Below are 17,682 nucleotides of genomic sequence, written 5' to 3'. Positions count from 1 at the left end.
ATAAATTTTGTGTTTTAAATCGACTGTCTTAATAATAGATTTCTATATTTTGAAATAAAACATGTTGCTTATGACAGAATTAAGTATTTGATATCAATTGAGTTCTTAAAAACCTTTGCCTCATAAAGTAGAACTATATAAAAATTATCATTTTTGAGTGTTGAGATATTTTTAGCAGTGTTGACTTATTCCTTGGTAAAGTTGGAATTTTAGGGAAAAATGTGTAATATAGGTGACTAAATGACACCTAAAATTGACTTTTGATTTTAAATACCTAATTTATTCTTATAAAGTTTGCTAACAAAAATAAATCAGGAATGGGAAGAAAGAGCCACATCTAGTTCTGGTTCGCTTCTTACTGCCTGGCTTTTTGCGATCATTCACCCACCCTTGAGTTTGGATTCTTCATTTATCAAGTGAAGAAACTGAATAGAAGTAACATTTCCCAAAGGTATTTTATGAAAGACTAGGTAGTTGAGGTATTAGATATTGTAGAAAAGTGTTCTCTGATGAAGTAAGATGACTGATTTAAGTGCTACACCATGCATAATTAAACTGGTGTGCTTCATTGTTTGTAATGACAGGACTTCACAATACTTTAAATACGCTCAGAAGCATAGTGATTCTCCAATTGTGGTAATTATGTATTTCTCATAGTATCTGTAGCTTTCCCCACTTTATTGATCTTAAAATCCTTTCCCACCACCCCTCCCCCAGGAGCAGCCAGTGGTATCTGGAGGGAGTCTACCTTCTCTTATCCAGCAGACAGTTACAAGTCTGAAAACTACTAAATTCTCAGTGTTTAATAATCAAATGAATGAACCTTTAGGAAGTTATGTTCCCGGAAACACAGTTTAACAAATGTAAACTAAAAATCTTAAGGATCTATTTCCCTTCATTTTTGTATTATTTTCTTTCCTTTAAAAGATCAGAATTTCAGTTTGCCAGTTTTGGAGTAATGAACATGAGAACAGTCACTAAACATTGATTTATAATTTCAGTGTGCTTCTTTCTTGACCACTGTTACTTTTCTTTTATAGCTAATAAGACTCGATAGTCTCAGTGCCTACTGGAATGTCAACTGCCACATGTCTTATCATGAATCAAGGGAACACATCTTGGTAATTTCAGTTTCTTCCTAGAAACTCTTTAACTACACTCCCTTCAAGTGTTTCAAGAGAGAGGCCCTTAAGGGGATAGGCTATCAGTCATCTGTTTAACTTGTATCTCACTGAATCATAAGTGTGAAAACATTTTTGAAGTCCCAGTTTGTCTCCTCCAAAAAAAAAAAAGCATTTCTGATTCTGAAGAATGTTTTTAACAGTTTACTAGCCTGTTAACAACTGCCTCTGTGGTCCTTTGCGCTCCTCAGTGATGCACTTATTATGCTATCTTATACGAGGAACAGCAAAAGGATAGTGAGGAAGACTTAGAGCCTATGTCTCGTACAAGTATTTAAACCTCTGTGGTGGTCATTTTCTACTTGTTCGGAGGTTAATTCAGAGCTTCAGTGAGCTAAGCCACTTCACTTAGAGGAGAAAGGACGGTTAAATTTTCTGAATTGTATAAATTTCAAGATTACAGAAACATAAATTCTTGGCCTTTGAGTAGGAATTTGTGTGTATAGATTTATTTGTTGGTTGGTTTTCTTTATTTTATTTTATTTTTATTTTATGTGTATGCGTGTATTGCCTGCATATAGGTAAGTGCCCATGTGTGCAATGCCTGCGGAGGTCAGAAGAGGCTGTCGGATCCCCTGGGACTGGAGTTATGGACAGTTGTTAGCTGCCATGTGGGTGGTGGGATTTGAACCTGGGTCTTCTGCAAGAACAACCAGTGTTCTTAACCGCTGAACCATCTCTCCAGCCACTGTTGGTTGGTTTTCTTAGAGAGGAGGACAATATTATATTTCTAAATATTTAATGTTTCTGTATATTTATTCTAAAGAGAAATACTTGTAAATTCACGCTCAGTATAAAAGAGCAAAGAAGGAGCTGATGTGATAATCAGAGTTTTTTGTTTTTCATTTTTTTGTGTGGGTGGCAAATGTATATTTCTTTTTCATTCTCAATGTAAATCTTTGGTTTAGGATCAGCTGAAATGTGAAATACTTAGGAGCAGCAACATCCCCCCAAACCATCAATACAGTGAGTACCAGTGAAAGTAGATTTGTGTTTAAGAAAAACATGAAATTGAATGTTTCAACAAGGCTTTTCTAATGAAATTGCCTTGACAAACAGAATGCATTGTTTGTATCTTCATTTGGAGATATTTGGCTATATAACTATGTATGTTTGGATTACAAGTGTTTAGGACTAGTTTATAACTAGTCCTGGAGAGTGACAGATAAGGGCAGAGCAGCTGTGGCTCACTCCTGCAGCAGCCTTCTGTCACCTCTATGCTTTCTCTTTAGCATATAGTATTCATTGTTCTAGGGAGTAGCTTCCTTATCTCCCTGTAAGAGCAGCCAGTGCTCTTAACTTTCCAGCCCCAGATCATCATATTTAAATGAATACAAAAAATCTTGCTCCTTTCTTTCCCTCCCTCTCTCCCTCCCTCCTTCCCTCTTTTTGAAATTCCTGGGATCTTAATGTTAAGGTTACCCCTAGCATGTTAAGAGCAATCACTCTAGATATTTTTCTAAGTGAATTTTTAAATTTTCTGGCAACCTCTCCTTAATTTCAAAAACACATCTCTTGACCCAGTGGTTAAGAGCACTGACTGCTCTTGCAGCGGACCTAGGGTTTGATTCCCAGCACCCATCTGACAAGCATCTGTAACTCCAGTTCCAGCGATTCTGATGACTTCTGACCCCCACAGGCATTACACAACATGAGTGTACTTACACACATGCAGGCAGTACACTCATACATAAACACACACACATACACACACACACACACGCACACACACACACACACACATCAAAAATACATCTCTGACAAAGCTACCTGCTTATTTATTTATTCTATCTGCTTTCTCCATTTTAGTTTCATTCTAAGAAACTGTTTTATTCAGTGAACTGGTTAATGATAAATCACTTCTTAGCTCTCATAGCCTTCTCCTTCCATACTGCATATTATTGTAATTCTCTGTGGTTTCTTCTGCTTCTTGTATAACTAATTGCCATTGGGTGATAACACTCTCTTATGTTCATAGACTGTTTAGTAATGACAAAAATTTAAAGTGCTCAATGATTGTGGAAGGTTTTTTTTTTTTTCATTAGTAAAAGAACTAGTTCAGAAAAGTATATAACTTCATTCTTAGGCATTTATAAACAACTTATAAGTCAGCTAAAAATTATACACAGTCTGGGGCTAGAGGTTGAAGTGTTTACTCTTTTGTAGAAGACCCAAGTCCAGTTCAGCTCTAGGGGATCTCATGCCCTTGTCCTAACTCCCTGGGTCCCTGCACTTACATGTGCATACACTCCTACACAGATACATACATATAGACATAATTAAAAATAAAGTAAATCTTAAAAATTCTTCCACAGTCTAATGCAAGTTGTAATTATTATAAGGCAGCATTTCTATATAGTTTTAACACTGTTTACAGTTAAAACTTATCACTGTATTACCCCTATAGTCTCCTTTTACTTCTACTTATTCTCAAGAGTATTTTCAGTTGACTCTTAAGATGACATATATGATCAATTCAAAAATAATAAACTGGTGAGTAATTTTTTTCTTAGGATGATATTTTACTTATGATTCTGTTTCAAAAGTTATGCCAGTGATTAAATAAGACAGAAATTAAATTTTATTTGCCTCCTTGTCTTAGTATTTTTAATAAACAGTGAAATCATTAAGTTATAGAGAAATTTTGTGTATATGAGGATTGTGGGTCTTGTGTGTTTTACCTAGAAGCGCAGGACTCCAGGTCCTCTGTAACTAGTGAGGTTGGTAATTCATATTGCACAAATAAATGGATCCTTATACTTTTCTGATAGTAATTTTGTTACATGTACTTAGAGTCATGACAGTGTTCTCATAATTACAGTTGTTCCTATGTAAGAACTTATGTCTTCCCATGTGGTAATAGTTTTCCAGCCAATATCAGCCTCTGCCAAACTCTATATGAATCCTTGTGCAGAAACAGAGCTCAAAACGCCAAAACTTGATGGGAACATAGAAGTACAAAACATTGCCATAGAGCTGACCAAACCTCAGGTAAGGTTCCCACACAGCTCTGTTCTCATTAGCCTTGACTCTTGTCTGCTTTTGTCCTCTGCAGTTATCTCTGATTATTCCTTCTCTAGCTGGTTGTTCTTGTCATTCATTATGTTGATATTTGACTCTGAAAAACAGATCTTAAAAGAAAAATACATTTCAAACAAATGGTTTTCTTTAATCTGATCTTTTTCAGAATATTTGATCTTATTAGCTGTAGTGAATGACATTATTTTCTTTTAATTCACAGTTATTGTTGGAGGATTTCAATGTGCTTTTTCCCTCTCTCTTTTTTTTTTTTTTTTTTTTTGGTCTTTTTGAGACAGCGTCTCCCTGTAGCCCCAGCTGTCCCGGAACTCACTATGTAGACCAGGCTGGCCTTGAACTCAGAGATCTGCCTGCCTCTGCCTCCCAAGTGCTGGGACTACAGGCGTGCGCCACCATGCCCGGCTTTTTCTTCTCATTTTTAACTATTTATTTATTTATTTATTATGTATGTATGTATATATGTGTTTATTTATTTATTTTTGTGTATTTGCACCTCTGCTTGTGGAGGTCAGAGGACAACTTGAGGAAGTCAGTTTTGTCTTTCCACTGTGTAGGCTCTGGGGATTGAACTCAGGGTGCCAGGCTTGGTGGCATGCACCCTTACCCCCTGAGCCATCTCACCAGTCACCTTTATTTATTTATTATGTATGTATGTATATATGTGTTTATTTATTTATTTTTGTGTATTTGCACCTCTGCTTGTGGAGGTCAGAGGACAACTTGAGGAAGTCAGTTTTGTCTTTCCACTGTGTAGGCTCTGGGGATTGAACTCAGGGTGCCAGGCTTGGTGGCATGCACCCTTACCCCCTGAGCCATCTCACCAGTCACCCTTCTCAGTTTTTAATAGCAGGCATTCATAATAATTACTGTTTCTTTAAATTTTAGAGCAATTATGTTGATACTTTCCCCCCCCTCCATCTATTTTCCAAGTGTGGTTATATGCCAAAAGGGTTCAGATGGCAGACCTGGAGAACTGAGCTGAGGGGACAGGAATGTGGACCAGCTTTTAGTCTAGTACTATCCAATAAATATAATGTGAATGGCTTCCATAAGTTTAGATTTTCTAGTAGTTGCATTACTGAAGGATAAACTCCTATTTTTTGAGAGAGATATAGATAAGTATCTATCTATCTATCTATCTATCTATCTATCTATCTATCTATCTATCTATCTAATCTAATCTATCTATCTATCATCTATCTATCAGTCATCTATCTGTCTAGATAGCGAATATATCTTACTGTTTAGTCTTGCTTGGACTGGAACTCAGTATGTAGCCCATGATGACGTTGAACCTGTCTCAGCTTCCTGAATGCTAGGATTATAGATGTGTACTGCCAGGCCTAGCTTAAAACTAACCTTAATAATTTATTTCATTTAACCTTACATTTCTACAGTATTATTTCAAAATATTATGACTAAATTGTAACAAGAAATTTTATATCCCTTTCCATAGCTATACTTTATGATAAATTAAGCTTAGACTAGACACATTTCAAGTACTGAATAGTCCACATTTGTAGGTAACCCTTAGGTAGGATTGCACTAAGAAAAATTAGGAAGAATCTCGACTGTCCCTTTTTTTATTTGATCCTACAATCATACTCATTCACACACTCTCTCCTTCTCTCCCTCTCTTAGCCTCTTTTTCTCTGTGTACATCCTTTTCATTTGATCAGTTTGTCAGGTTTACACAACACAAAAGTTGTGTTGGTGATAAAGTGAGTTCTTAAATAGCTTTATTTCACTTTAGTTACGTGATAATTTTCTGGAGTGATTTGAGTCAGCTTGAGTAGCTGTGATTGAAATAGTGGTCCAGAGGAAAAGCCTCTATTTTTAGAAACAGAGTATCAACATCATCATTGGGAGATACAGTGTTTCTAAGATATACATTTGTTGATATACATTTTAGAATATCTGAAAAATTGGGATATGTATTGTTGATGATGTGTCAGTTTAATTAGCAACATGTTTTTTTAATTAAAATATTATGTTATAATTCCTAATTAGTGTCAAGTTTAATCATATGTAGTATTATTGAGTTACTAGGGATTTTGGAGCTTCACTAGACTGAAAATAGAATCAAATCTGTTATTCCTATGTGCTCTGTAATATACATAATTTTGTTTTTGTCTAATAGTACTTAAGTATGATTGATTTTTTGGAGTCACTGGATTATATGTTTAGAAATACCCCTTATAGGAAGTACAAGCCTTGCTTACCACTTCACACCAATTGTCGACAATGGTAAGTTAGAATTTGTTCATTTAATTAATTAATTAATTAATTAATTAAATTTGTGTGTGTGTGTGTGTGTGTGTGTGTGTGCGTGTGTGTGTGTTTTCACTTGGCCCATGCAGGTGTGTGTGGAGACTGGAGATTGATGTTGGATGTCTTCCTCAATTGTTTCTCAGCCTTATTTTTTGAGGCAGCTTCTCTCTGTTTCAGCTAAACTGTTTGGCCGTGGAGTCCCTGAGCTCTACCTATTAGCCCTTTCCTGTGCCCTCAGCACTGGGGTTATAAGCATGCACCAACCTTGTACATGGGTGCTGGGAATGCAGCTCAGGTTCTCATGCTTAGGCATCAAGCTTTACCCATTGAGCTGTCTCCCCAGACCTTGTATTTTATTTTATGAGAAACATATAATCATATAGGTAGGGACTTTCAGAGTTAAGACACTTTAAAGACACGTAGTCCAACCACTTTAAAAATAAAGATGTTAGCCGGGTGTGGTGGTGCACGCCTGTAGTCCCAGCACTTGGGAGGCAGAGGCAGGGGATCTTTGTGAGTTCAAGGCCAGCCTGGTCTACATGGTGAGTTCCAGGCCAGCTGGGGCTACAGGGAGACACTGTCTCAAAATGACCAACCCCCCCCCAAATAATAATGATGTTGTCTTTTCTGTGTGTGTCACTTTTTTCATAAATGCATCTTATCTACTTCCAGATTCCTAAATTTTTAACTTAGCATTCAAAGCTTTCAACATTTTAAAAAAGTTTTGTCAGTCATCTGCATGAACTCAAAGTTATAACTTTTAGTGGAATACAGCCTGTAATCATGTATCACCTAACAATGGAGATATGTTGGAAGAAATGCATTTTAGGTGATGTCATGGTCGTGTGACATCATGTAGTATACTTACATGAACTAAGACAGCTATGACATCACTAGGCTATATAATCTCATTGCTCTTTGCCAAGAAGTTGTTATCTAGTACATGGCTATGCTGTTTACCACATGGGTTGTTTGGGTCTTTATGGTTTTGCTTTGGCACGTCCCTTTTCTCGAATGTTCCTTCACTAGAATGTTCAGAGACTTGTACTGGGACTTGCAATGTTATTGTTGGAGTCTTACTGGATGACGTGAAGAAGAACAAAAAAATTAATGGTGTAGGATCTCTGAAAAGTCAAAGATATTTTCATGCAGTTTTCTTGATCCTGTACATTCATGTGTTCAGTAACAAAATTTGACTTTAGGTGGAAATATGCAATTGATTCCGTTCTTGAAGTTCATGTAAGAAGATATACACAGATGTGGTCATGGACTAATATAAAGAACCACAGGCAGTTACTCAAGAACTATAAACTTGCCTACAAAAGCAAGTTAACCCAGACTAAAGTCTCAGAAGAGTTACAGAAACAAATTCAGGTATAATGTGTATATGTTAGCATTGCTGCTTGTCTTACCATCCTTTAATCTTATGCACTAGGCTTGAGTCAGAATATAGTTAGAGAACAGACTTACTGCTTTGAGAAGAATTATATGAGAAAAACTAGAATAGTGTTTCTTATTTTTTCTTTTCTTAAACCAACAGTCCCTTTTCCCTAGCCTGATATCACATAAAATAAGATTACTACAAAGACTTTTAGAAAACGTGTTGTTTTTCTAATACTATTTAAAAAACGAACCTCAGACCCATTTAGATGTTTATTCATTAGTTAGATCTTGTTTTGTTAAAAAAAATCCCATATTTATATGGTAGTGTTCCTTTCTAGACTTCAAAGTATTATTTATAAAAAACAGCTTTCCTTCTTGAGAAAGCTAGGAGTCTTACTTGCCCCCGATTACATCGTTTGCTTGATACTTTCTAGTTCAGTTTTCAGAAATTTCTGCCATTGAGTCATGGTGTGCAGAATGTGAGAATGTGTTGGATTCCTGTGGCCCTGAAACATGTGACAGTCACATGAAGAAAAGCATAGGTGCTGGAGTCAAAGATTAGGATTCAGGCACTTGGATATTTTCGAGCGTGCTGGTCTTGGACACAAGTTTTTCAGCTCAAATATGGTGTTTGTTCTCATGTAGAAAATGGTCTCACAGAGTTGTGAGGGATTGTATGAGAACAATACATGAATTATGTAAAATACAGGTCACCCAGTAATGGGAAGTTTTCTCTACACAATTACATAAACTCCCCATTTCAGTTTCTCTCTTAGTCTGCTGTTGACTTGTATAATTTATATTCTTTGTTTTGCAGTGATAGAATAGTGAATAGGGAAGTATAGAATAGGGAAAGTGAAAGGCAAGGATCAAAACAGAATACCTAAGCAAAGTCCCCTTCTTAAGCATTCGTCTTTCTATATGCAGTTATGTCTGTCTGTGAACTATAATGGTCTCCAGAAAAAGCTTTATTTTCAAACTATGTTCAATAAAGATTTAGCCTTTTGAAAAACCCATTTCTCTTATTATAAAAATTTAAAAGTCTAGCGTATCTTTCAGCTTATAACTTCCTTAGCTGTTAGAATGGGCTAGTAATGGGCTAGAGAAGTCTGTCAATCATAGACAAGAATATTTTGTGATCTAATGATTATTTCTCTTGTTTTCAACTGTCTCTTTGTTTTGTAGGACTTGGAAAAGACCCTAGATGTTTTTAACATAATTTTAGTAAGGCAGCAAGCACAAGTTGAGGTAATCCTTCCTATTATTTTGTTTTAAATATGTTAGTACTACTTCTTTGAACCTAGGATGAAGAAATCTAACTTATATGGAAGAAGCTGCTGAGATTTATTCAGATGAGAATAGAAACTAGGTTCTTACTGCTTCATTGCCTCTTGAGAAAAATAACTGGAATATTGGAAAAATGCTAACATGCAAAGGAAAAGCTTTAAAATTAAATGGTCAAGAATTTGTAAAATGTAAATCAAAGTTATCATTACTCTAGTAACTTAGAACTTTCACTGTTAGCATTTGGTACGCGCACTTCTGGTTTTGCTCGTACATTTCTGTCTGCTTAGCCTTTTTATCCTCTCATTATTTTTGTTTGTTTGTTTCTTTGAGACAGGGTCTCTCTGTAGGCCCACCTGGCCTGTAATTCACTGTATATTGACCAGGCTGACCCCGATCTCACAGGGATCTGCCAGCCTCTGCCCCTAGTGCAGGGATTAAAGGTGTGCACCACTCCTGGTCCCCTCATTGCTTTAAAAAACTTTCTTTTTCCCTTTCTTTCATCTCTTTTTTCCTCTTTCATCTTATTTCCTACCTCCTGCCCCCCTGCTCTCCTTTCTTCCATTCCAAAATCAGAATATATTTGTCTCATAACTGCTTATTTATTAGTACTTTGTGTGCATTGTTCTGTTACTGCTATTCCTTCTGAAGAATTAAAAATAAACTGCGAATTAAGTAGAGCTCATTTTAAGAAAATTAGACAATGTAGACAGCAGAAGAGAATGAAGTCGTCACCACACATACTCATTGACCCTGACCCTGACCCTGACTGCTGTCACAGCCTTCTGCACTTCCTTTTCACCTTCTGTAGATGCAGAGCTTCATAGGCATAGCCCACAGTCCATTTTGTGGTCTTGGGGATTGAGCCCTTCACCTTGCACATGCTCAGCCAATGCTTTACCACCCAGCTATCCTTAACAATGTTAAAGCACATGCACTTATTGATTTATTTAGCAAAACTTACTGACTTCTATCATTCTAGATTATGGTTAAGCATGTGGACCCAAGGGCCAGATGGTCCTAGTTTTACAGTCTACTTGATTCTGTGATTTGGAGCTAGCTCTTCTACCTCTTTGTGCTTTGGTTTCCTCATTTATGAAATGGTACCTGCATCACATGGGATATTGTGAGGAATATGTAATAATTGATTTAAAGAACAGTTTATTATGTGCCTTGCCTGCGGTAATGTGATATTTTTCCTCCTCAATATCATTTGTAGTAACACATGGAAGCAAACAAAACAGAAAAAAAATCCCTTCTTCACCTACCAGTGAGAAGAGAAGGATAATAAATCTATAATTAAACATGAAATAGGCAGGAATATGGAGAGCCGGGGCTAGGCAGGGATGATAATTGAGACTGAAATTTTACACAAGGGGCCAGGGTCACTCAGAAATGACCTGAGGAGGACAAAGGTACCAGCCAGAAAGATGTCTGTGGGCAGAGCTGAACTAGGCAGAAAGAAGAAAGGGAAATACAACAGCTTTAAGGACTTTGGGCTGGGAGATCATCTGGTTCATTCAGAGAGCATTATAACTGGAGCTGTGAGAGGGGAGGGTGATGTCTGTTGTAATTGCTGGATAAGGAAGTGGAGTAGTGGGAATGGAACTTGGGGAGATTGCCGCATGGTGGAGGATCTTATTTAGGCTTTTACTCTGAATTGGCAAGTCATTAATAGATTTTTGAGAAATAGGTTGTTGTAATCTGATGTCTTTTAGAACTCATTCTGGCTGCTTTGCATACAGGCTGTAGGAGAGCATGAGGGTAAGATCAGGGAGACAGACCATTGCTATTGAAGTAACTGTGACAAGAGGTACAGTAGCTTGGCTGAGAATAGTTACAGTGGAGGTGATAAAATGTGTCAGACCCTATATTATATTTTGAAGGCAGAACCCATATTTGCTGATGTAAATGTTTGGTGTTACTATGCCAACATTACAATTACCTGAACAAAAAGATGGACTTTTAAATTTAGTTTCTAAGAGTGGGCCTGGACTCTGAGGACACCTGTTAGAATCTGGAATTCTGTTCCTGGAACTGAGTCAGGCCCCACCCACGATTTTATTCAAAATGGTTTCTGCAGCTTCAATTGGGGAAGTACAAGTTTGGTTCTACCCTAATCTTAACAGACTGTTCTGCCTTTTCATTGCTAATTCTAGAATATTCCTTCACCCAAGGTCTGCCATCCTTTCCAGTCTTCACTGTGTGCAATGAAAGAGGGGTTCACTGATTTCAGTTCTTTCATATGCTCTCAAGCATACCCACAGTTAGTATCCTTTTGGGCAGAGTACCAAATTGAGGTTGCCAAGGAAACAAGATCATATGCCCAGGTCACAAGACATAAGAGCACCTGGTTTTGCTGGGGTTAATTAAAAGTCAGATGATACCCATTTTATAAAAGTCACTCCTACATAAATGTAGAGCTGTGAGAGAGTCAAAGAGAGTAAGGTTATTTTCTCATAAAGAACTGAAGGTATAGATTTGTCATCAGATGAGATGGAGAAGACAGCTTACATGAGGTGGGAGAAGATCCGGAGTTCATATTAGATGCTGGAATGTGAGTGTGGAGTTTAGAAGATAAGCCTGTGGTGGATCTAACTTCAGAAAGGGTTAGTGTATAGGTACGAGATAAGATGCTCACCCTAGGAATTGGGGGAGTTCCAGAGACCCAAAGCAATTTTCATCCTCAGAGAGATGGGAAGAGCTCAAAGGCGGCAGTGCAGGGGCTGCCCGAAGCATAGGAGGGAACTGTATTAACACAGTTACAGATCCAGGTGGAGAAGAGTCTCAGGGACGAGAGTGACCACCTGACAGATGAACCTGAATGGGCAGCCTGCACGTATCTGACCAACCACATTTGGGGTTCTTTCAGCCAGCAGTTGCTCAAATGGTTTTTTAGCCCTAATTTCTTTCTCTTCTCTCGTGGCTCCTTTTTGGACTGACTAACTGCCTCTATCTCTGTCTCTGTCTCTCTAGATACACATTAACACACACAGACACATGTGCATATATGTATAAATGTTTATAAAATATGTATAATATAAACATAAAATGTACACATATGTTAATGCAAGGTGGAAATACCATATTTTGGATATATCGGGATATCCTTATCTATTTCATGTCTTTTCAGTGCCTGAATATGTAGCTTATAACAAACATTGAATGTGTTCCCCAAACTTAGTCTTTTTAAAAAAAATATTTTATTTTTATTTTTTGTGTATTCATGTACTGTCTACATGCAGGTAAGTGCACCTGTGTCGTGCAGTGCCTGCGGAGGACAGAAGAGGCTGTCGGATCCCCTGGAACTGGAGTTACGGACAGTTGTTAGCTGCCATGTGGGTGCTGGGATTCGAACCCAGGTCTTTTGCAAGAACAGCCAGTGTTCTTAACTGCTGAGCCATCTCTCCAGCCCCTACTTAGTCTTTTTTTAAAAATATTTTTTTTGGGCCTGTTAGCAACATACTCTTCCAAAGGCCAAAAATGTCAAAAGTTTTTGGGAGCTTGTATCTAATCTTAAAAGATTTTAGGGTTACCTCTTTAGAGAGGGAATGTTGGAGGGGAGGGAGTGGGCATGGATTTGATCAAAACACCTTATATACATGTATCAAACTCTCAATAAAGTTTTTGTAAACGTTAAAAAAATTAAAAATTTTATCGAGCTTTTGTACCTTTTTAAAAAATATTTATTATTTTTTGCTTTATGTATATGCATGTATTGCCTGCATGTAGGTAAGTGCACCTGTGTCATGTAGTGTCCCTAGAGGACAGAAGAGGCCATTGGATCCCCCTAGAACTGGAGGTACAGATGGGTGCTGAGATTCAAACCTGGGTCTTCTGTAAGAAGTGTTCTTAACCACTGAACCATCTCTCCAGTCCCAGAGCTTTATTATTTTTTGCTTTATGTATATGCATGTATTGCCTGCATGTAGGTAAGTGCACCTGTGTCATGTAGTGTCCCTAGAGGACAGAAGAGGCCATTGGATCCCCCTAGAACTGGAGGTACAGATGGGTGCTGAGATTCAAACCTGGGTCTTCTGTAAGAAGTGTTCTTAACCACTGAACCATCTCTCCAGTCCCAGAGCTTTTGTACATTTCAAACAACAGGTTTTTTTTTTTTTATTTTATTTTTTTTACAGTATATCATGACTCAGGCAAACAGTTCTTAATCAAATTAAGACCCCCTCCCCGACCCATACCCCTATATATCCCCTCTACACTGGACTTCATATATTCTATCATACATGTTAAGTCCCTTCTGGTCAAGCATTTTACCCAGATGTCCTTCAGTGCAGGTTCATCCATTGGAGTCTATTCAGGCTATCTAGAGAGCTTAAGGAAGGTCTCGTCTCCCTCTCCTAGTAGCAGCAATCAGTCTCCAACAGTTCTCAGGCTAGGACTGTACTTAGTCTTTATATTCAGTAACCTGACCTCATTATGGAATATAATTTTTTATTTCAATTCTGTTTTGGATTGTTTTACCTTTTGTTGTACACATAGACTTAATGTTAATTTGTTATAAATTTAAAATTCTTTAAATGTGAAGTTAGAAGATCATTGAAGTTTACTTAGGGAATGGGAAGGTAGAGTTTAGGCTGTCTTTCTTAACCCTGCTTTATGCTTTTCGAAAAGTAGGCAAAAGAAGGAATAGGAAAACAATCTAGGATTTATTGAGGAAAGAGGATACATGGAATTTGAGGACTATCTGCTTTTATCAGTGTCCTTCCTTCCCACCTTGTACAAGTTAGCAAACCAATAATATGTGTGAATTCTGATACATGATTATTTTAAACTAATATATTTTGGGTAAAGAAACAGCTTGCTTTTAAGAATCTTTTTATTTTATAAGCCTGCAATTCTAGTGGTATTTTCAATACTTGCACATTATAATACACAGAAAAATTTTACTGGAGACCCTAAGTATGCTGCTGCTCCTCAAATTCTGCAGGAGGTAAATTGATAGCAGACTGTGTTATGTAGACTGTATTGTGAGCAATATTTTAGAAAGAATTGGTTTTCTTGTCTGTTTTTTCTACTGTAGTTAAAAAATTGACCTGGTTACACCTAAAGTTTACAGCATGTTTATTTTGAATTAACTTTGAGTTTTTCTTTTTTTTAGGTGATTCGGTCTGGGCAAAAATTAAAGAAAAAATCTGCTGAGGCAGGCGAGAAACGTGGCTGGTTTAGTGGGTTTTGGGGAAAGAAAGAGTCTAAGAAAAAAGATGAAGAATCATTGATTCCTGAAAGTAAGTTCTAAGTCAGGTTGTTCATTATATGTTACTAAGAAAAAAACTATGCAAATGTTGTTTATCTTGCTCAGTACAGGAAACACATAAGCACTGTGGCAGGCTAGTTAAATTCCTCATTTATCTACTTGAAAGAAAGCATTGATTTTTCTTGAGAAAAATTACTTGTGTGAAATTTAAAATGCTCAAGTTTAGAAGTCTCCACATTTTTGTTAACTTTTACAAGGATATTTAATGATTCATGAAGTTTTGAAAATTTTTAGGGATTAAAAAATTCCAATATATGAGAACTGAATTTCCTTAATAGTGTAGTGTCTTTTTGCCTTTTCTTAATCCAAATAGGCAAATACAGGATGTTTGTTTGTTTTAGCTAATCAGAGTGGTTCATTAGCAGGAATTACGTGGCTGGTTTTGTGTTTGGAGTTTTTGATTTGTAAAACTGAAGCCATTCCTTGCTGAGTCACTGTTTCTTCCTCACAGCTATTGATGACCTTATGACTGCAGAGGAGAAAGATAAGCTCTTCACTGCTATTGGCTATAGTGAAAGCAGCTACAACTTAACTTTACCCAAGCAGGTAACTGTCGTGGTGGCTTGATGTGTGTCTTGATTCATGTTGCTCTATTCTCTTAAGTTAGGCTAAGCAAGTTATTGATTAGAAAAAATTTAATATTTTTGTGTATGTATGGCTACCACATGCATCCCTCACAGGCTGGAAGAGGGTGTTAGATCTCCTGGAACTGGAGTTATAGACAGTTATGACCTGTCATGTGGGATCTGGGAACCAAACCAGGGTCCTCTGTAAGAGCAGTCAGTGCTCTTAACTGCTCAGCCATCTCTCCAGCCTCAGTTATTGATTTTTTTTAAAATTATTGATGTTTTAAGTAACTAATAAAAATGTGTTATCCTTAGTTTCTACTTTACCATTTAATTGTTCATGAGGCCTTACCAGTTAAAATTCTTCAACTTTAGGTTTAGTTGTTTTAATGGATTGAAGAATTACCTTATACAAGTTCTTACTATAGTGTTCAATTGAGTCTTTAAAATAGTTTTATTGTGAAATTTAACTCGTGGCAAGAGTGAACAAACCCCGAATGTCCTGCTTTTTTGATTGGTTAAAAAGGGACTTGGCATGTAGGGACCTCAGTGTCAGTTTTTAGAGTATTGCACTCTAGTAGAAGCCCCTCCTGTCTCTTCCAGTGTCCTGTGTGTTACAGTCATCATTTCTTTGGTTTCTAGTATTAGGTTCTCTTTTTCATATTGTTTTTTAGGAATTCTATTTGTATTCTGTATATGAGGCCTTTACTAGTTAGATGAACTGTGACTATTTTCTAATGTAGCTTGCCTTTTCATTTAGTTGTTTTGAAATGTTTTCCTCCAGAATACAATGTTCATTTTTATTTCCTTGTTTCTATCTTTTGATGGGCAGGCATTTTCATTTTGTTTATTTTTAAGTTTTATTTATCTATTCTTTGGGAATTTCATACATGTATGCAATGTATTTGAGCATATCCACCCCTGTACTCGTATTAGAGTAGATGATTTCATTGGGTCTTCTAGTGGTCTTCATTCATGATGAGTAAACGGATGCTAGACCTACAATGGTTTGGTGAATCATTTTATAGTTCATTTTATTTAAGAAGAAACAAAGGTAACGATTTCATTCATTGTTTTTCTGTTTAGTATGTTGCCCATATATTGACTCTGAAATTAGTGAGCACCTCTGTTGTAATAAGAGAAAACAGAAGCATTCCAGAAATACTGAAAATTCAGGTAATTGGCCTGGGTACCCAAGTTTCCCAGCGACCAGGAGCACAAGCACTTAAGTAAGTTTTTTTAAAGCTTATTTTAATTTTAATTTTTATTTATGATTTCATGACTTTAGGCTCAATATATATAATCTTACGATTAAAAAACTGGACAGAAATAGATTTTGTTTCATTTCTTTTGTTTGTGTACGCCAGAATAGTATTTTTTTTTTCAGAATAGTGTTTTTATATTTGCTTTGTTTTATTGTGGAACTGTGTATTTCATTATTTTTTTTATCCTCTCCTTCAAACATTCATCGGATAGTATTTGATCTGTAGTTTTTGTACTGTGGCAGCTATCTATATGTGTGGATAGTAAAAGTTTTCAAAAAACTTATGCTATAATTGATGAGTAGATGCAAAAAGTTAATTCAAGAACACTATGACATATTAGCACCTTCTCATGCGAAGATGCTGGGGAATTAAATACCTCATAGTTTCCACTTGTGGGAGAGTGTAACTGAGGATGTAGGAGGCTTAGGCCACCTGAATGGGAGAGATTTTGAAAGAGACAGGATGAGGGAGGTAGAGGATGTGAGGTGGCACGGAATCAGGGAGATGTGATCACTGTGTTTTTGTACAGTGGGCTGGGCTTGACTAAAGTGAGTTTTTCCTGTGGTGGTCAAGAGCAGTGTCAGCAATAATAGGCTGTGTGGGTAAATGAAGTCCAGACTAAGAGGGTGAAGTGTAACTTTTGGCATGGGCCTGATTCTTAGAGAAGTTTTTAAAGGAATATTTATAACTTAACCCATTATGTTTCTTGCTTTTTCTTTATTGGATAGGATAGAAGCAAAATTAGAACATTGGTACATCACTGGTCTGAGACAGCAAGATATTGTGCCATCACTTGTGGCTTCAATTGGTGATACAGCATCGTCCTTGCTCAAAATTGAGTTTGAAACCAATCCTGAGAACAGTCTGGCCGACCAGACACTGACTGTTCAGTCTCAGCCTGTGGAGGTCATTTATGATGCTGTAAGTGACTTTTAAAGCCATCTCTGGGGTTGGGGAGCTGGTTCAGGAGGTAAGAGTACTTGCTTTGCAGGCATGAAGACCTGAGTTTGAATCCTCAGCACTTGTATAGAAAGACTGGCATAGGCATGTGGGGCCTGTAACTCTAGCATTGGGAGATGGAGACAGAGGGGTCACTAGAGCTTGCTTGCTGTCAATGAGCTCCAGGTCCATGAAGAGATCCTGTCTCACAGGAATAAGATGGAGAGTGACAGAGCAGAACACCGCTCAGCTGCACACATGTGTTCATGTACTACACGCATACACCACACACCCGTAAGTTTTTTTTTTTTTAGGGCTGACAAGATGGCTTAGTGGTAAAGGTGCTTTACAAGCCTCATGAGCTGACTTTTAACCCCAGAATCCATTTAGGATAGATGGAGAGAACTAATTCCACAGAATTGTCCCCTGACTTCTACATTTATACAGTGACATATGTATGCCCCAACATGTGTGCCCCC

The 17,682-nt window shown here is 37.1% G+C and overlaps 1 protein-coding gene across 1 annotated transcript in view; it reads left to right on the top strand.

Moving 5' to 3' along the window:
* Vps13c (vacuolar protein sorting 13 homolog C) overlaps positions 1-17,682 on the top strand; it is a gene marked incomplete at its 3' end in the record, with an annotated part of 83,725 nt that overhangs the window by 58,969 nt on the left and 7,074 nt on the right. The window contains exons 11-20 of the mRNA XM_008856026.3: positions 1,041-1,121; positions 2,090-2,147; positions 4,045-4,172; positions 6,361-6,467; positions 7,694-7,865; positions 9,060-9,122; positions 14,278-14,404; positions 14,885-14,979; positions 16,086-16,228; positions 16,993-17,185. Coding sequence (XP_008854248.2) covers positions 1,041-1,121; positions 2,090-2,147; positions 4,045-4,172; positions 6,361-6,467; positions 7,694-7,865; positions 9,060-9,122; positions 14,278-14,404; positions 14,885-14,979; positions 16,086-16,228; positions 16,993-17,185 — 1,167 coding nt within the window. The remainder of the gene's footprint in view (positions 1-1,040; positions 1,122-2,089; positions 2,148-4,044; positions 4,173-6,360; positions 6,468-7,693; positions 7,866-9,059; positions 9,123-14,277; positions 14,405-14,884; positions 14,980-16,085; positions 16,229-16,992; positions 17,186-17,682) is intronic.

Source organism: Nannospalax galili, unplaced genomic scaffold (assembly GCF_000622305.1).
Source record: "Nannospalax galili isolate Female #2095 unplaced genomic scaffold, S.galili_v1.0 scaffold288, whole genome shotgun sequence".
NCBI lineage: Eukaryota > Metazoa > Chordata > Mammalia > Rodentia > Spalacidae > Nannospalax > Nannospalax galili.
This window is presented reverse-complemented; position numbering and strand designations above follow the sequence as displayed.